General features: G+C 41.4%; 1 protein-coding gene across 4 annotated transcripts in view; it reads left to right on the top strand.

Moving 5' to 3' along the window:
* Window positions 1-20,002, top strand: part of LOC103135664 (collagen alpha-1(XXIII) chain-like) — a 157,922-nt gene that overhangs the window by 115,830 nt on the left and 22,090 nt on the right. The window contains exons 8-11 of one of the 4 annotated variants that reach the window (XM_016669598.1): window positions 2,810-2,836; window positions 3,608-3,634; window positions 10,460-10,534; window positions 11,705-11,812. In XM_016669598.1, coding sequence (XP_016525084.1) covers window positions 2,810-2,836; window positions 3,608-3,634; window positions 10,460-10,534; window positions 11,705-11,812 — 237 coding nt within the window. Of the gene's footprint in view, window positions 1-2,809; window positions 2,837-3,607; window positions 3,635-10,459; window positions 10,535-11,704; window positions 11,813-16,738; window positions 17,030-17,128; window positions 17,156-20,002 lie in introns of those variants that run through there. The other 3 variants (XM_016669595.1, XM_016669597.1, XM_016669596.1) reach the window with 3 other exon arrangements.

Below are 20,002 nucleotides of genomic sequence, written 5' to 3' on the forward strand. Positions count from 1 at the left end.
GCGTGTAAACGGGCAAAGCATAGCGAATGGGTTACACACCGGTGGGAAAGAAGGAGCCAGAATGGTGTTTACAGCCTCAAACAGAGGCTCTTTAAAAAGTCATTACGATGTCCTCTGCTCCTCCTCTGGCTGACCTCCGCCAGCGCCTTGCCAGCCCTTTTATCTTATTTATTTATTTATTCCCTGGAATTCTTTAAGTAACATCTAAAGGATATTTGCAGCACCTGCTTTGCATAGGAAACATCTTTCCTTTGCATGCAACTAGAACGGATCATTCCCTGACATCCGAAAGCCTAATTGGAGACCTTTAAGTAGTTTCCAAACATTACTGAACTCCTGCTTCCTGTTAAAACAGACTTAAAGTTCAGTCTGTCATTTAATAGGACTCTCCTCCATCACCAATGGTGTGTCGTAAAACCACGGCGGGAGAGGTGTAGACCTCCTGGCCTGGGTCGCTTCTGAATTCACGGAGCGCCCTGCTAAAAACAAGAGGAGGCAGGAAGAAAAGCTCAAGTATAATATGACTGATTTGTTAGCAGAAAGTTCCAGTACGACAAAACTCTTAAATGGAGATCGTTATCTGTCAAGTACATTTTTGTAAAATCACACAACTTTCCTCCTGCTTTCACCTCGACCTAAAGTACAGAGGCACTGTTGGAGAAAGGCAGCAATGGCTGCCTCTCCACTCTGCCCACTTTGTCAAAGTTGTCCTCCATAAAACAATAGGAGCTCCTGTCCAAACAAAATATTTGGCTCAAAGAAAAACGAAGACAGGGGTAAAATTTAAAGCCCCGTCTGAAGGTGGAAAAAAAAAATAAAAAGTTACAGTCAAAAGGCTCAACAAAGCAGCCAGAGGGGACATAGTGCTAAGTCCAACATAAGGTTAGTCAAACAATGAATGGAAAAAGTTTAGAAAGACAAACTATGATCTGAACTGTGGCGTCACTTTTAAGTCCCCGGGGTCAAAACAAAGCGCTTTAATACCCTCACATCCTTTGGACCTTTTCACATTTTGCCACACACACTTTAATGTTGAGATTTTATGTTATGAAACAAAACAAAATGGAGCAAAATGTCTTGAAACATTTCAGATAGAACATTGATTTCTTATTCTCTAAATATCTCTCTATATATTTGTTCTATTGCTTTCATATTCTTCAGTGATTATTGAATAAAGTCATGCATAATTGTGATGAAGAAAGGGTTTCAGAAGTCTTTACTAATAAAAAAGAAAAAAAGATCAGCCAAATGCATTTGGCTTGCATTTTTATGTTCAGGTCGTCTGAATCGATACTTTGTGGAACTACCTGTTGCTGCGATGACAGCGCTAGCTCCTTTGTAGTGTTTCTACCAGCTTTGTACATCTGGAGGCTGAAATTCCTGCCCCATTATTCACTGAAAAATCTCTCTTGCACTGTCAGAATGGATACAAGTGCGTCTGTGAACATCGGTTTTCAGGTCTCGCCACATCAGAGCCATCCCTCTATTCCTGACCTGTCCGCTGTGTTCCCGGGCCTTTTTGTTGCGTTTGGTTTAGTAATCAGCTCTATAAGCCTCTGATCTTGTGGAGCAACGGTGGCTCAAGGTTTGTCCTGTAACGGGTTGGTAGCCAGTTCAGTCCCCCGCTACGTCCGTTTCAGTCGTCGTGTCCTTGGACCAGCAGCATCGCCTGCTGCTGGTGGTCGGCATGCCCGATGGCGCTGATTGAATGGGAAGCCTTGCTTCTGTTAGTTTGCCCCCGGGGGGCAGCTGCGGCTACAATGTAACGCACCGCGATCAGCGTGTGATTGAAAGGATGAGTGACTGATTGTTGTGTAAAGAGTTTTGGAGTCCTCTGACTTGAAAAAGCTGTATAAAAAACGTGACCCATTTACCATCCAAGTCCGTCACAAAGCAGCTAGATTTATAGGGACCCACAGCTGGACTCTATTACTCTTACTTCTTTTTAGTAACGCAGTGTCTTCTGAAGACAATTGGTTCCACTGGATGCTTATGCTCCACTTTGTCTTGGCCCATCACATAAAATCCCAATAAAGTACACTGAAGTTTGGGGTGGTAACATGACAAAATATGAAGAGGTCCAAGGAGCACGACTACGTTTGGAGGGCCTGTCGAGGTTGGCTGATTTCCATCTTTTTGTTCTTCTGTCACCGTGGCGCTTTTCCGTTTGTGGTGCCACCACATGTGACGTCCTTGTGCCACTTGTGCACAGTGGACAGACGGGGACAGAAAGGCGGCCAGCAAACTAATCTCATCTGTTTGCCCACCGTTTATAAATGTTATGTCAAAACGTCCAACACAAAGCAGGACTGTGTATCTTTATCTGATATACAGCCTAGGAACACTAAAGCTTCATGTTTTCTGTTAGTGTTTGGGGACATTCAACCCCAAAGACACAACAAAACCCACAGAGCCGAACACAAAAATCCATGGACTCCCCGCGCGACAACATCTTCAAAGTTCCCATCTGTCAAAAAGACTGATGTAGGAACAAAAGGAACATCTTTGCTTTTCAGCTTCATCTCTCACCACATTTTTTAACTCCTGCATAAATACTTGAAAGATGTTTTTTTTTTTTGTTTTTTTGTTTTTTGTTTTTTTACTTCAAACAAGGAATTACATTCAGCAGAAAGCGGGTCGAGATTAAGCGATCTCCGTGACACGCATAATTAAGCGGTGTCGCCGTGTTGTCTTATTGCTTGATTTAATACCCTCTGCCTACGCCACGTAGAAGACGCAATGCGCTACGGTGCGTCACTGATTTATTTTCGCCAACTGTCTCTGATTATCTCTCTTATCTCTCCTGCAGGGCCTGCCCGGACCCAAGGGAGAGAAGGTATGCTCCAACTAGAGTTCCAGCTGTGCTTAGCTGGGCACTAACATTATTTTGTTTGCAAAGCCACAGAGACGCATGTAGCCTCTTGATTGCTCTAGAGACTTTCAAGTCTTTGCCGTTCACTGACTAAATGAGGAAAAAGATAACATATACTTCACCGAGAAGGTTTGCAGACCTTCCGTGAAGCTCGGTGATAGCCAGATGTTTTCCCGCTCTCCTTCCAGCTGAAGACGTTGGAAGTTTCTAGCGGTTTGAGGTTGGCATGTGCTTATCGATGCCCGCGCTCGTGCTGAAGCGCTTTTCTTTTGCCCTCAAGTGGCAGAGCTGCAGATAAGCAGAACAGGATCCATCAGGGCCGGACTCATCCACGTGCGTTCTCTCCAGCAGACAGATGATGTGAATGTTTTTTTAAATAAAAAAAGAAAACAGCTTTCCTTTGTGTCGTCGCAATAGCTGCTCAATAATGAGAGCGTGACCTTTCGGCCCTCATCAAAAAACAATCCTCACCCTGCACACACCCACTGTTACTACCCCGATCTCATCCTGTCCAACGAGTGTATCTGCGGCTTATCAAGTGACTTATCCAGTAAATGTTTACATCCCATTGTGGTTTGGACCGATGACCCTTGAGTTGCTTCCTTCCTATAAACACTATTTTAAGTAAGCTTGTCTGTCATTGCGGCACCACAGTAGCCCTTGAGTTATTAGCCGTTTGTACATTTACAATTCTGAGAACTACTGACAATTGTTATTTTCCTGTTTTTCTATCAGGGCGACCAAGGAGACATTGGGCCAAGGGTAAGTCACGATTTCTTATCATCTGTGAGAGATTGAATAACGTTTTTGGGGAAACGTTTCGCACAGTTTAGATGGTTCAGTTGTTGCATAGTTTTGTTTTGTTTCTTTTTGTTTTTGTGAAATAGTTCTTCAGTTCTTACCACAGACTATCAGTTGCATTTAGGTCTGTACTTTGACTGGGACGTTCTAACACATGAATATCCTTTGATTTAAACCACTCTGTTGCAGCTCAGGCTGTACGTTTAGGGTCACTATACAACTGGAAGACTAAGCTCTGCCCTGGTCTCAAGGCTTTTGTATCCTCTACAGAGCTTTTCTTCCAAAATGGCCCTGTATTAAACTCTGCCTGTTTTTCCGTCAACTCTTAGTCGCTAGTACATCTCTGCAGCCCCTCCACAGTTAGCATGAAATTCTTGGCTGGTTCTTGGAAATAACACTGTCCTTGCCTGGCTTGTAAGGTGGAATAGTCATGCCTTGGTTGATTTTCATCTGTGCCACACTCTGTATTAAATAGATCTCCGCGAGATGTTCAGAAGATGATTTTATAACCTTACTCTGCTCTAAACTTCTGCAAAACGTTGTCCCTGTGCTGAACCGTGTTCCTTGGTCTTCATTGTCCACTAATGTGAACTTCTGAAAATTTTATAGAGCAGCTGTACGTTAACTAACATTTATCACGCAGAAGAGAAATGTATTCATGTAAATAGTGACTTATGAAAGCAACTGGTTACAGACGTTTTTATTCAGATGTATTAGAGTAAAGACGATTTAAATGCACACAACACACTTCAGATCTTTGTTACACTCTACTTTGTTCTGTCACATGAAATCCAAATAAAGTACACCAAAATTTGCAGCTATGATTTGACAAAATATGTAAAGGTTCAATGGGGTTTTATACTTTTTCAAGGGACTGCGTGCATTTTGCTCTCTATATATAATATAAACTTAAAGTCACTGTCATATTAAGTTCAATACAGAGTTTTATACTATACGACTGTTTTACAATATACTAAAAAGTTTTCATCTTGTCCTCAAGGGAAATCAAATTTTGTAGGGTGGGACAGGATGTATGTTGGTGTACATTCCCAGTTTTCCAAGACATGGAAATCTAAGGCACTGAATAAAAGGCAACATGGGGTGGAGAGGATGATTTACCTTTGCAAACAGCTTGGAAGTTCGTCCCTGCCCATTAATCAGCAAACACAAACGTGAAACCCAGACTCCACGCTGTCTAAAAATAACTTTTATGGGTTATTTCCTGCAATCAAACATGCGAATAGAAAAAAAAAATATTTGGGATATCCTCATTGTCTTGAACTCCAAACAAGGATGAAAGGGAATACTTGACATTCACATACGATAAAAATATAGACATAAAACAAAGGCGTCCTATACAGGCAAAGGGGATCTTTAAGTACAAGACAGAAAGAAAGAAAGTGAGTAAGAGGAAAATAGACCCTTTTCATTTGTAGCCATTTAAAAATAGTCCTGAAGAAGCCTCATAAATAGCCTAACCTCCACAGCAGATGTAGATCATTTATGGTGACCTTCATTAAATGTCTGCAGTGGGAAAGTGTTTGTACCACAGAAGCGTTTAATCAAAGCTACACTGAAAAATGTTGAACTAAGTAATAAAAAATAAAGAACAAAGACATGATTACCTAAGCACTGTGGTGGGAGTGTGGTGGTTTAAAGCTGCTTAATTTACAAATAAACATTTATTGGTGAAAAGGCTGTCAAGGCTAAAATTAATCTAAATCTGGCTGAAGAGTTTATTTTTATATCCTGATATTAGACATCAAGTACGATGACTCAGTTCAACTTAACTTTGAAATAAGCAGCAGCTAAACCTTGTGTGGTTATTGTGTTTCTTCTTTTTGTGGAAATTCAACTTAATTGACCCAAAATGGAAAACTATATTATGTTTCTCTCTTCGTCTAGAGACAATTTTATAAAGATAACGTGAGGAAATCTGCTAAAGTCTAACAGGAGATTAACCTTTTTGCCTAGAATAAGTCATAACACAATAATAGTTCCACCTCAAAACCAAGAAAAATAAGAAAATAAAAATAATAATCATTAGTCATTCAAAGCCCAGCTTTGGTGGTGATATAAAATATTCATAAGAAAAGATAACTGCTTGTGGATTCATCATTTTTTATGTAGAATTAAAAATCTACTAATTAATCAATGAAAACTTTCTTAAAACATTTCTTCTTTTTTTCAAGAAGCATTTGCATTCGCTAGCATCATAGAAGGTTTAAGGCTTAAACATTTTTGAAGTTTATTACAATCCTGCACCTGTGTTAAATAGTTATTTCGCAATAGCAGAATGTGTCCACCTACTCGAAAAGGTTTAGAAAGGGAAAGTCTGAGTAATGAGTTAAACTGAAACCAGACAAAGTAACAGACCATCAAAAAGAGGAAATCACAGTTAAGGGAGCAGAAATTTGCCATCTTTTGGGGGTTAAGGACTGAATAAAACATAACAAACAGCTTGAGCAATCTGGGCCTGGATGAAGAAATAATATTAAAAACAATTATTTTCATCATGACTGTGTCTGTCCACGTTGCTTTTAGCAGTCCCTCAAAGTCATCTGGTAGTTAAGAAAGAAAAAGTGTGTTTTTCTTGTGTGGCTCACTCCTTGGATGAGCTGCCTACGTCTCCTCAGCCAGAAATGAGGAAATGATGCAATGAGAGAATGATGGAAACATTTGAACATCCCCATCAAAACTCAATTGTTGGAAAAGAGTGCCAAAGTTGCTATCCACTTTCAACTTTTTTATTTTTTTTTTTTACATAATCAAATAACTTTCCTTATGCATTCGGTCTGTGTTTTCTTTTTGCGTTTGTGATATTAGCTTAGTATCTACGGGAAATATGTAATTATCTATAATTTCGTCCAGTGTGGTTTGAAAATAAAACTGTTTCTGTACAACGCAAAGCGGTAAATATTAGATTCTGTTCGGACGGTCACATACATCCTGGGTATGTTCATCCTTAGGAAAAATAGATCAGATTGCCGTTTCTGTGCAAGAAAGGTTTCTTGTCTGTGTGGGGAACACACACAGTAGGTGTCTTCTTGACCAATGAAGCTGTCTTTCCTTTGCTTTAAAACTCAAACTTCAAATATAGAGTTCTTCTTATCGACATGTTTATGCTATGATTAATGATAATAACATTATTTTTACTTAATCTCCATTAATAGCCTAGCCTAGACCTAAATCTAATTGAGAATTTGTAGCAGCTACAGGAAATATGAGACTTATCCCCAATCAACTTGTTCAAAATGCAGAAAAAAATTGGTGAATATAAGCACACGCCACAATGTTCCTCATTCTTATGCACCGTTTTCCTTCCTCTTCATAGCCATTCATTACTTTATGTTGCTTTTAGCTCGTGAAATTCCAACAAAACACGTGGCAGTTTGTATAAAGTGACAAATTGTGAAGAAGGTCAAGAGGTTTGAACATTTAGCAAAACACACAGTGAGTGCGCTGGAAGCACAAAGTGGTTACTGTGTTATAGCAGAGCTGAAACTGAGTGGACATTTGCAAAGCTTGCCCAGTGGAAAGATATTTTATGATGCGATTCTGAAACATTGCAGGAATTCCTGATTTCAATCAGGACGTAGGCCATTACATTTTCCTACCTATGCATTTTTGATTCTGAGGCAATAACTCAAAATATTTTTGGCATTCCCTGTTGGTAGTTTTTCCAAACGGTGAATATTGCTCTTGGCCGAGGCCTCTCTTGCTTTGATGCCTTTGGATAAGTCTGCAGTTCCCCAAAACCTCAGGACATTGCTTGGAAACACATGCTCGACTCAAAACAAACGCCGTGAGTGATTCCTCCATGTGGAGTTTCATGGATAAACCTTAATATGAAAGCAAGTAAGAGCTTCTTGATTTGTGCTGCGTAGGGAGTTTTCTTTTTTCTTTTTAGTATTATTCCAGCATAAGCTCAGTTATCACTTTGCCCTTTTTTTGACAGTGAGCTCTGCTTCACCTCTGAACTTTTCAGGATGAAGGAATACATGTGAAAACAGGAAGCGCCCATGAATCTCTGTCAACCTGTGACTTCCTGTCGATCCATCATGTTCAGAGCTATCATCGGGCAGACCCTGGTCACAAACGCAGGAAACGAGGCGCATTAAGCCCAAATCGGCTGTTGTAGAACCACCAAAATACAAAAGGATGTGCAGTTTTTGCATCTTTCTCTATCTCTAAGAAAACCTTTATCAAAAGGAAGCCTGAAGATATCCATATCTTCCAGTTTATTCATAGAAGACACTGTCGCTGCACCTTTGGGTTCATCTGACCATTCTGTTGTCGAGCACAAGTCGCGAGCATCCACAGCCAAAATTCTCTCTTTGCCTCCCTTGAAACAGCAGTAAAAAAATTCAACTTGAAGCCGGACTCCGAGGGGTAATGTCTGTTTTTCTTGGTTTTTCTGATGGGAATGAGCTAAAGGCGATCCCCGCTGTGAAACAGCCTCCTCTGTTATGAGACGTTTAAAGAGGCATATGTGGTCTTCATGGTGGGAGCGGTGTAAATGAGTGAATGTGACAAAGGGGAAAAGAGGAGTATATAGGCATGAAGAGGAGGAGGGAGCATTTCGTGGTCTCGGTGGGGGGGGGTGACCTCAGCAGTCCGGCGCTCGTCGTTAGCAGAAACTTCTCCAGCAGACTTCCCTTCCTTCTGCCGCTCCTCGCTCCCCGCTGTTCCTCCCTCTCCCTCTCCAAGACCGACCTCCTCATCACGTCTCTCCATCCGCCCTGCACCCCGCTCGTGTTTTTGCGGGAGCTCAACCAGGGAGGCTCAAAGCTCTGTGGCGGCAGACAAACTCTGCTCCTTTCAGCTTGACAGACAATCAACACAATTACTGTCTGTTGACTGGAAAGAGCCAAGCCACCTCTGTTTGGGTTGGGAAAGATGGGAAGCCATTCCACAGAGCACACGTACACATTCACCGAGAAATACAGCCTTGGATGGATGACTGAGGCATAAATTTCAAAGGGGCAAAGGTTGCAGTTTGCAGATTTTTACCGTTTCGTCCTAATAAAATGCACATGCAACGCATTTTAAAGGAGCTTCTTCACATTCTGTCACATTCCAACCACAAAGTCCAGTGAATCTCATAGGGACATTGTGCAATAAATGAAGACAAAGTAGTGCGTAGATGGGAAGAGGAAGGAAAGACTTGCATTTTATTTTCTGCTTTATTTTAATCCTGTTCACTTTGATACCCCTAAATAAAATCCAGTGTAACCAAATACCCTCAGAAGTCATGAAGATAGTAATTAAAGTCCACCAGTGTGTAATTTAGTCTCAGTATAAATGCAGCTGTTACATTAAAGCCTAGAGCCAAAGAGAGGTCTGTCACAGAACATTAGTGAAACAGCATCACAAAGACCATGGGACACAGGAAAAAGTTGTGAAGAAGTTTAAAGTCGGGTGAGGTTATAAAAAAAATAAAAATATCCCGAGCTTTGAATGTCCCACGAAGCCCAGGTCGTCCATCTGATCTGAAAAGACTGGCAAGAAGAGCGTTAATCAGAAGAGCAGTTAAGCATGATGACCCTGGATTAGCTGGAGGCCTTTATGAAGGAGTGGGACACAGAAGAAGGTGCTCTGGTCAGACGATACCAAAAAATAAATGATATGGTGTGGAAAACCCACACCGAACATCGTTCTGATCGTCACAACCTCAAGGTGAAACTGTGCAGTGGCAGCATCATGCTATGAGGCACTTTTTGTCTTTTTTAACAGGTCAGAGTTCATTAGATGGTAGGATGAGCCAAACGCAAGGCAATTCTGAAAGAAAACTTTTTAAAGAACGTCTAATCAATTAATTGCGTGATAAATTAAAATGAACTCAATAATTTTCATTCTGATAATATTTTTTGAAGTGATTTTTTTTTGTTTGCAGAAACTTCATAATCCATTTTATTTATGGTTTCAGTTGGGTGTGTGTGTGTGTTTTATTTCCTTTTAATTTGTTATGTTTTATTTTTGGATATTTGAAACGTCTTCCAGTTCCAGTGTTGAGTGTTCTGTACAACATTAAAGATTTTCAGCCTCAGAAAGGGCAAATTTGCACTATCTTGCCATTATCAATATATTATTTCAAAAAGGTCTCAAAAGGACAATGTTATCGTTTATCTCAATATTTTCTTGGACAAATTATTGTCAAACGTTTTGTTTTACATGTTTTCAACTCAGGAGGGTTCAATGCACATTCATGGCATGTTTTTTTTTTGTTTTTTTTTTCTTAGTGTAAAAAAAAATCCTTTTTAAAAAATGCACTATTCACACACGCTGACATTTGTTGTTTTTGCATATCAAACTGCGAATACGCTGAAGGAGCACGAACGTCGCATCTGCAGGACGATGTTTCTTGTCAAAGATTGCCAGCGCTGCTTTGTGAGTTGTTGTTCACTGTGCGACTTCCTCTCCTCAGGGTCCTCCGACCTACAGCACATACGCAGGTCTGCACAGTAATCAGATCGCTGTCAAGGTTTGTTACTCCCGCTGTAACGTTCCATAATCCTCCCAGCAGCCACCTCTCGCCGCCCGCTGCACATCTGTCACTGTCTCTGCAGAGAGAAGATCGCGTCGCTCCTCTTCTCAGCTTTTTTCTTCTGCAGTCTGCTGGAGTTTGACTCCTCGGTTTTCTCCTGCAGCGGCCTAATTCTCCTTTGCGCCCGGACTCCCGGTTTAACACAAATTTCCAAATTTCTCTGCCCATTTATCTCTGTTTCTCTCTTCTCTCTCGTTCTCTTTTCCCTTATCCTCAACTGCACATCTGTTGCGCCTCAGATGGTTTTCCCCCGATATGATCACGGCTTTCTCGCTGGAGAGCAGTCCAGCAGCTTTCAGAGACGCTTTCTGAAGGTAGACCTCTACTAAAAGGCATGTGCTTCCTCTTTTAACTCTTTAACCCGCCTCTCGTTTGCATGCGCTAATTGAATTATTTCTGTTGTTTTTTGCTCCTTTTGGTTCTGTTACGCGTAATAAATTTATGTTTGTTTGATTTTTGTCGTAATTTGATTGTGCTGTTCTTTGCTTCTTCTTTTTTTTTTTCTTTAACCATAATAGTGAAGCAAAGATTTTTTTTTATTTTTTTAGAGCAACTGGGATGAATAAATAAGTTTTAATTGTCTAAATTTGACTGAAACTCTGTCAGTTCTTAAAAAAAACTATCAGAATGCACATTTATCTAAAAGATCTGCAGCTAATTTCCTTTCTGTTTTGTTGGACGGCTTCAACAAAAACAGATAAAATCACTGACAAAATACATTTCTCCAATTACCATGACTTGAATCACCACTTGACTCGCCTCAACAAAGCAAACCATAACGCTCCAGATGGGTGTAGAGAAAGTGTCTCCACTATAATTTTCAGAAACTTTAGGAACATTAATGGTTTTCCGTTCTCAACACAAATGGGAAATATGCATCAGATGAGGTTGTCAAAATGCTTTTTATTTGGAATAACACAGTAAACAAATTATTTTTTTTTTTTGACAAACAAGACTGTTTCTTTTAAGCTTAATATGAAAATAAACCCTAAAATATAAATCAGATCAGACTGGATGTTTCGCTGTGTGACAAAATATCCGTTTGACTCAAAGAAGAACCTGACTCATTCAGACAAAGTTTGACTCTCAATTTTAGGGAGATAAATCAAATTATTCAATGTGAGATTATTCTACTGTGACACACGTTAAATTTATTTTAGACCATATCATGCATGCATCTTTGCTATGGGTGTCATTTTATAGAATAAAACCTGACCTACCTTAAGCCATGTTGTCAGGTGACGATCTGTGTCTGCTGCCACCACCTGGCCAAACATGCTAAATGCACCTCTGAGTATTTTAAATTACTGCCTGAGATAAAGTGAATTTCTAATTTGTTTTCGTCGTCATTCTCCACACTTTGTTTTGCTTGCATATAAAAGTGACTCGGTGTGACCGAAAGTTGTGCTTTACTTTTCTGTGAATCAAAAACATAGTTTCTCTAATACCCACTCTTCTTTTTATGTGATTGTCACTTTCATCAGGGTGATCAAGGCCAAGCTGGACCCGCCGGACCTCCCGGTCCTCCTGGGCCTCCTGGCGCCCGTGGGCCCCCAGGAAACACCGGGAAGGATGGGCCTGGTGGAGAGCCGGTAAGGGCATCCCGAGTGTGCAGAAAGCTCCTTTTTACTCCACGTTGCAGAGTGCTCATCAGTCGCTCTGCTCACATCTCACTAAGGTTGCACCGCAAACACCAAGCTCTGTGTCAGTCTGTCACTTGGGGTAAGGGTCTTCTCTGTAAAAAGCACTTGAACCCCGAACCTCATTCTTCTGCATTAGCCTGTGAGCTGTGGTTTACCTAGAAGAAGAAATAAACCTCCCAAAATAGCAACTCTCCTTCAGACCTCATCTGTTTTGCATAAGTCAGCAGCCGCAAAGTTCTCCAAAACACGCCGCTTTCTCCCACCACCGTGTTGCCGTGCACACTGAAACAGATACGGCGCTGCGGTGAGTTCACGGGCAGTTTGCTGGCCGCGGGAAACAATAGCGGGCTCCTCGTCCGAGGCACTTTCTGTTGCTCAGAATTAAGTCTGTGCCCCACAGCGTTCCACTGATCCGCCGTGGCAGCGTCAAGCTGCGGTTCCTGAGGGGAGAAAGTTTCAGGGGTTTTTTTTTTTCTGTTTATCTATTTGAAGGAATAATAGTCGCGTTACTCTCATCTGGTGCTGGACTGCCACGGGCTTTACGTGAAAGATGTTGGTTTTGACTTGGGTGAGTTGAGAACACACGCTGAAGCGAACCGCAGAGAGCAGTCGGCTCGGCTCAAAAAGTGACAAAAACAGGCGGGCCGAACAAAAAGGGGGCCATCATGTAACCCAGTTGATGGCGAATGGTCTTTTCAAGTTGATTAAAGGCGTTGCGAAACCCAAAACAGCAAAACAGAGTGGAGCTGAGAGCTGCTCCATGTTGTGGGCAGATGTTTCAGTGGGAGTGAGCAGGAGAAAGTGAGGAAGCCCGCCGACATGGGTGTCCTCTTAACACCTGATGCTTGCAAATGTACCCATATCTGTAGAAACCCATTTATTTTGCACCCTGTAATTTGGTGCCAGCCCAAACTATTACAAAATTGTAAAGAGAAAAAATTATATTNGGAAAAAAAAAAAAAAAAACACCTCGAGAAAGAGGGATCCGCTCATCAGCCTTATCAGCTTCACTTTTATGACCGAAATCAAGCTAACAGCTAATGTTCCCAACATGTTACCATGTGTGTTTCCAGCCGAGACGTCTGCGCTGATGTGCAGACAGCATGCTTTCCGAGCTGCATCCTCAACAATTATGCCCCACTGGGTAATCGCCAGTCTGCGCCGCAAAGAACACAATAAAACCAGCAGAGACACCCCACGCCCTTATCCTCTGTGATCGCACACACCTACCTGCATTAATCAGCGTTTTTGCATTCGCACAGAAAGAAATACACACATGTGAGCTCCTGCAGGCCAAGTTGTACCAGTAATGTTTGTGTAAATATGTGATTTTGTTCTGGCTAGGGTTGCTGTAGAGCAAGATGTCGGCAGACAGCGCAATCAGAGATGCACTAAAAGAAATCGTTGTTTTATTTTTCTCCACAGCTTGTTGAGGTTTCAGTGGTTATTATCAGGGATATTCACTCACTGTTTTTCTTTTCTTTTCTCCCAGTTTTTTCCTTTCATTGTGCCTCTCTCCCATTCTGTATTTGGCTCTCAGATCCTTTTGTGGTGCGAGATGAAGAGGTTTTTACTAGCAGCTCCTAATTCCGACCCACAAAACCTCACCGCACCCCCCCCATATTTTTTTGTTTGCTTTCTTCCTGTTAGTTCAGCCTGATTTTATTTGAATTCCAGCTTTTCTATGCGTAGACTCTTTGTCTGTCTCCCTCGTAGGTATGTTGCAGCTTCGCAAACATTCAACACAGATAATATACTATTTTTCCATCACAGAGGGAAAATCTTTCCTTGGCTTCTGTGGTATTCACAATGCCTTGTAAAGAATTTCATACTGCTTCTTTCACATTCTGTCACGGTATAGAGTAGACTTCGATGCGTTTAATGTACAGTGTAAGATGGACGTGAAGTGAAAGTGAAAGAAAACTAAATACTTTATGTGTGTTTCTAATAATAAATAGATTCAGGTGATGCACCAAAAGTTACCAAAGATGAACTTTAAGGGTTTCACCCAAAGTGTTATGTGTGGGAAAAAAAAGCTAACACCCTGAACATGAGCGACAGGGAAGATTATCAGAGTGGATAGGAAAATAGATACTGCCAGACACACAATAGAGTGGTTTAGATTAAACCAAATTCGTGTTTAGAATGGCTAGGGCCTAGTCAAATTTCAGAATATTTGGCAAGATTTGAAAAAAATGATGTTTGCAGATGTTCCCAGTCCAGTTTGGTCGGAATTGATCTGTCTTTAAAATGAGCGGCAATATTCTCGGGTTCTGGATGTTTAAAGTTGGTGGAGCCATTTACTAAAAGACGCGCAGCCGTAACGTCAACGGGAGGTGTTGCTACAAAGTGCTGACTCATGTGAGCTAAAGACAAAGGGACCGCACGCTCTTCAGGTTTTCACCTGTAAAAATAATGAAAACCATCAGTCATCCACTTCATAGCTATTCACTACTTTGTGTTAGTCCGTCACAAAATAACTTCAAAGTGGATTGTTGTAAAAAAAAAAAGTTCCAGGGTTATTAATATTTTTGTTAGGCATTTTATATTATTTTTCTTCTCCCAAATTGCCTTGAACTGTCCAAATTGATTGCCATTTTTCCATAGAAGGCATTTATCAGCCGTTGCACTGTTAGTTTAGATATCGTCCCCTGAAATTGTGAGGACAGAAGAAGCTCTACGTTTCAGTCTCCATCACTACTATGGAGGTCGTAGGAACCCGGCATTCATATTGGGTTTTATAATGGCGAGTAAAACTTTCACACGCACCTTCAAAAGCAAAGACACAGACTACCAGGACTTGCAAGCAATTTATGGCCACTTGTAAGCATCCATAAATCAGTCTCTTTTTGACCGGGTTCAGACTCTGCAGCAGCAGATGACCTCACAGCATTCGTCTCATCTACTCATCCTGACGATTATTGAAGGAGCTGCGCCACAGTAAATGCTCCCAGATGCAGGGATAGCGCCACATACGCGCGGGCGGATGTGCACCACAAGGCACGGGGTCCAGAGATCTGGACCCCGATAGCAGGGAAGACTCAGCGGGACGTCTGTGGCCTCATCTCATTTCTCCGATTCGTGACATGGTAAACTCAGCATGCTGCTTTTTAATAGAGTGGCAAAACTACAACTTGTCGTGGGCTGAAAGCAGTGAGGGGTTGTACAAATAAAAAATCATCACTTCCTTACTGTTTTGGCTGGTTTCAGCCAGAACGTTCAAGGGAACATTATTGCCTCAAAAGGTTTCCGCTATCCTCTTAATATATGTCTTCAAATGTTTGAAAATGTAATCTTTTTTGCAGCCGCAACATCAAACATGGTGCGTAAACTCTTCATATGTAGCCTCCATCTTTCTGCGTCAACTGCTCGTCCATCAAGTAATGACAATGCTGAGTTTTCGACAGCAGGACCTGAGGCCAGATGGCCCACAGAAGAGGCAAAACAGCGAAAGGCCAGACAGGCCGAGTGTTAATGACAGCTTTTAGTCTCCAAAGCCACCAGGACTGTGAAGGGGTCCACCGACCCGCCACTCAGGGGACCCTGTAAAAACTGTTAGCTTAACACGGAGTACGGTCGTTAAGGAGGAAGTCAACATTAGCCTTTACCACATACATCACATTTAAGTGTTTTTGGAAAGTTTGATTCCAGAGCCAAGTGTTCCTTTGTGTTTAAGTAAGGACCTGAACTGAACGTATTTGAACTGAGGGCTGTTCTGAGGAGGAGGTTCAACGACTGCTCGGCTGTGCTTCATTGATGTAAACAAAGTCTGCAGAGCCAACTGCTGCTTCAGCACTTCGGCTTCAGAAAGGTCTCACAAACCGCCTTTTAGGTTTATCTCATCGTCACAAACCCACACAGCAGATGGGGGGGGGATTACTGCATACATCCAACAAGCTATCGGATTTGATTTTGAAATTTCCAAAAGCGGTGCACGCACACAAACTGGGGCAGGATATGCATCAATATTGTTTCATTCTTTCCTTCCAAACTCTTTCTGCTATGTACAAATCCTCTTTTTACTGTTCTCTCTTTGTTTTATTTGCAAATGATGTTCATTGTTGCTCTTAGGACAAAAATAATTCCCATTGTCTAGATAAGAACAGAAGACTCAAACATTATGAGAAACTAATCAGTAACAGCTGGCTGCAGGGTATTTTTAAGATGGCCTGTCTGGTCTGAGGATTTAAAGCAAATAGTGTCTTTTCAGTGTAATAATGACATTCTTCATCCACGGAGGACTCATTTGATGTCTTTGAAGCTGGTCATTAGAAGAAAACATTTATGCCTTACTCTCTTGCTGAGAGTTCGATGAAAAGATGTCTATCTCATGTCTGCCCATTAAAGATAAAGGCATGAAAATCTTGCCTTAGCAGACTAGTGCTAGCAGTGCTATCTACAAATAACTAAATATTAGCCTTAAGGTAGCTAACGGTTAAAGGCTATCTTCTTCTAACTCTTTGCTAATTTTGGAATTTATTCCATATTTATTTATTCTACTTCATGCATATATTTTTATATTTAATCTGATTTGCAGATCCTTTTATTAAATGATTGTCATTGTGACTGAAATGAACATATTAATATTGTGGTTGAACGTGTATCTTTTTTGGCTTCTTTTATTTTGGAAACCCATTTTCCACTTGTATGGGATGGAGAATGCAAACATGGACATTTCTGCTCTGTGGCTGATGGGACCAAATTCTTCTATACCTTTAGATAAAACATGGAGGCAACTTGGCCTTCAGATGAAACAGAGTCTAAATGTGGTTGAAAAGTTTTCACTGGCATGCTTTTCATGTAAAGTTATATTCAAAACGAAGAACAAAAACAGAGATTCAGGGACGTTGTCTTTGGAAATTATTAGAATTTTAATGTTTTATTGGTCTCACAAAATCCAAAACTTTGCTTCCTCTCTAATCTGTTATATTTAAGCAACAACTGGGTTTAAAAAAAAGATTCTAGCGAAAAGAAAAGCCTCAGATTTTTCCAAAGTTACCGTTTTGTAACTCAGGCAGAAAAGGTTCATTAGACATAAATGTTCTTTACAAAAACTATCACAGTGATGTTCCCAACACTTCTAGATGCGGTGCATTTATTTTTATTTTATTCATGATTGTCTTTTATTCCCTCCAACAGGGGCCTCTCGGCTTGGATGGCAAACCAGTAAGTACTCTGGTACACAGATTTTTTGCGATCTTTTCTAAGGATCCGATTTTACACTAAAATTCTTTGTTTTGTTTTGTTGTTTTTTTTTCATTTTAGGGCTTACCAGGTCTCAAAGGAAGTCAGGTACGTGCTCACACATCTGTTTAGCTCTTTAATTACACCCATCAGTTAGCATAAAGACGTTCCTACGTACAGACTTTGTTAACTGGGACTCGAGATGGGTACTTTGCCTGGGAGACAGGTGGGTTTTGTGTAGCGCATCAATCATTTTTACTGTTCCTATTAAAAAAGAAAACATGGTAGCTATTTTCATCGCTGTTCCACATCTTAAGTCGTCCCAGAGCTCACAGTCACGAGGGAGTCATGGATCAAGTGAAGCTAATTCAGAAATCCCCTCTGCCCTCCCATTCATCAACCTTTCCGTGAAACGCCGCGCGCTCCGAGGCACACCCAGGTGTGGCGTGTAAACGGGCAAAGCATAGCGAATGGGTTACACACCGGTGGGAAAGAAGGAGCCAGAATGGTGTTTACAGCCTCAAACAGAGGCTCTTTAAAAAGTCATTACGATGTCCTCTGCTCCTCCTCTGGCTGACCTCCGCCAGCGCCTTGCCAGCCCTTTTATCTTATTTATTTATTTATTCCCTGGAATTCTTTAAGTAACATCTAAAGGATATTTGCAGCACCTGCTTTGCATAGGAAACATCTTTCCTTTGCATGCAACTAGAACGGATCATTCCCTGACATCCGAAAGCCTAATTGGAGACCTTTAAGTAGTTTCCAAACATTACTGAACTCCTGCTTCCTGTTAAAACAGACTTAAAGTTCAGTCTGTCATTTAATAGGACTCTCCTCCATCACCAATGGTGTGTCGTAAAACCACGGCGGGAGAGGTGTAGACCTCCTGGCCTGGGTCGCTTCTGAATTCACGGAGCGCCCTGCTAAAAACAAGAGGAGGCAGGAAGAAAAGCTCAAGTATAATATGACTGATTTGTTAGCAGAAAGTTCCAGTACGACAAAACTCTTAAATGGAGATCGTTATCTGTCAAGTACATTTTTGTAAAATCACACAACTTTCCTCCTGCTTTCACCTCGACCTAAAGTACAGAGGCACTGTTGGAGAAAGGCAGCAATGGCTGCCTCTCCACTCTGCCCACTTTGTCAAAGTTGTCCTCCATAAAACAATAGGAGCTCCTGTCCAAACAAAATATTTGGCTCAAAGAAAAACGAAGACAGGGGTAAAATTTAAAGCCCCGTCTGAAGGTGGAAAAAAAAAATAAAAAGTTACAGTCAAAAGGCTCAACAAAGCAGCCAGAGGGGACATAGTGCTAAGTCCAACATAAGGTTAGTCAAACAATGAATGGAAAAAGTTTAGAAAGACAAACTATGATCTGAACTGTGGCGTCACTTTTAAGTCCCCGGGGTCAAAACAAAGCGCTTTAATACCCTCACATCCTTTGGACCTTTTCACATTTTGCCACACACACTTTAATGTTGAGATTTTATGTTATGAAACAAAACAAAATGGAGCAAAATGTCTTGAAACATTTCAGATAGAACATTGATTTCTTATTCTCTAAATATCTCTCTATATATTTGTTCTATTGCTTTCATATTCTTCAGTGATTATTGAATAAAGTCATGCATAATTGTGATGAAGAAAGGGTTTCAGAAGTCTTTACTAATAAAAAAGAAAAAAAGATCAGCCAAATGCATTTGGCTTGCATTTTTATGTTCAGGTCGTCTGAATCGATACTTTGTGGAACTACCTGTTGCTGCGATGACAGCGCTAGCTCCTTTGTAGTGTTTCTACCAGCTTTGTACATCTGGAGGCTGAAATTCCTGCCCCATTATTCACTGAAAAATCTCTCTTGCACTGTCAGAATGGATACAAGTGCGTCTGTGAACATCGGTTTTCAGGTCTCGCCACATCAGAGCCATCCCTCTATTCCTGACCTGTCCGCTGTGTTCCCGGGCCTTTTTGTTGCGTTTGGTTTAGTAATCAGCTCTATAAGCCTCTGATCTTGTGGAGCAACGGTGGCTCAAGGTTTGTCCTGTAACGGGTTGGTAGCCAGTTCAGTCCCCCGCTACGTCCGTTTCAGTCGTCGTGTCCTTGGACCAGCAGCATCGCCTGCTGCTGGTGGTCGGCATGCCCGATGGCGCTGATTGAATGGGAAGCCTTGCTTCTGTTAGTTTGCCCCCGGGGGGCAGCTGCGGCTACAATGTAACGCACCGCGATCAGCGTGTGATTGAAAGGATGAGTGACTGATTGTTGTGTAAAGAGTTTTGGAGTCCTCTGACTTGAAAAAGCTGTATAAAAAACGTGACCCATTTACCATCCAAGTCCGTCACAAAGCAGCTAGATTTATAGGGACCCACAGCTGGACTCTATTACTCTTACTTCTTTTTAGTAACGCAGTGTCTTCTGAAGACAATTGGTTCCACTGGATGCTTATGCTCCACTTTGTCTTGGCCCATCACATAAAATCCCAATAAAGTACACTGAAGTTTGGGGTGGTAACATGACAAAATATGAAGAGGTCCAAGGAGCACGACTACGTTTGGAGGGCCTGTCGAGGTTGGCTGATTTCCATCTTTTTGTTCTTCTGTCACCGTGGCGCTTTTCCGTTTGTGGTGCCACCACATGTGACGTCCTTGTGCCACTTGTGCACAGTGGACAGACGGGGACAGAAAGGCGGCCAGCAAACTAATCTCATCTGTTTGCCCACCGTTTATAAATGTTATGTCAAAACGTCCAACACAAAGCAGGACTGTGTATCTTTATCTGATATACAGCCTAGGAACACTAAAGCTTCATGTTTTCTGTTAGTGTTTGGGGACATTCAACCCCAAAGACACAACAAAACCCACAGAGCCGAACACAAAAATCCATGGACTCCCCGCGCGACAACATCTTCAAAGTTCCCATCTGTCAAAAAGACTGATGTAGGAACAAAAGGAACATCTTTGCTT

Source organism: Poecilia formosa, unplaced genomic scaffold (assembly GCF_000485575.1).
Source record: "Poecilia formosa unplaced genomic scaffold, Poecilia_formosa-5.1.2 Scaffold26, whole genome shotgun sequence".
Classification (NCBI taxonomy): domain Eukaryota; kingdom Metazoa; phylum Chordata; class Actinopteri; order Cyprinodontiformes; family Poeciliidae; genus Poecilia; species Poecilia formosa.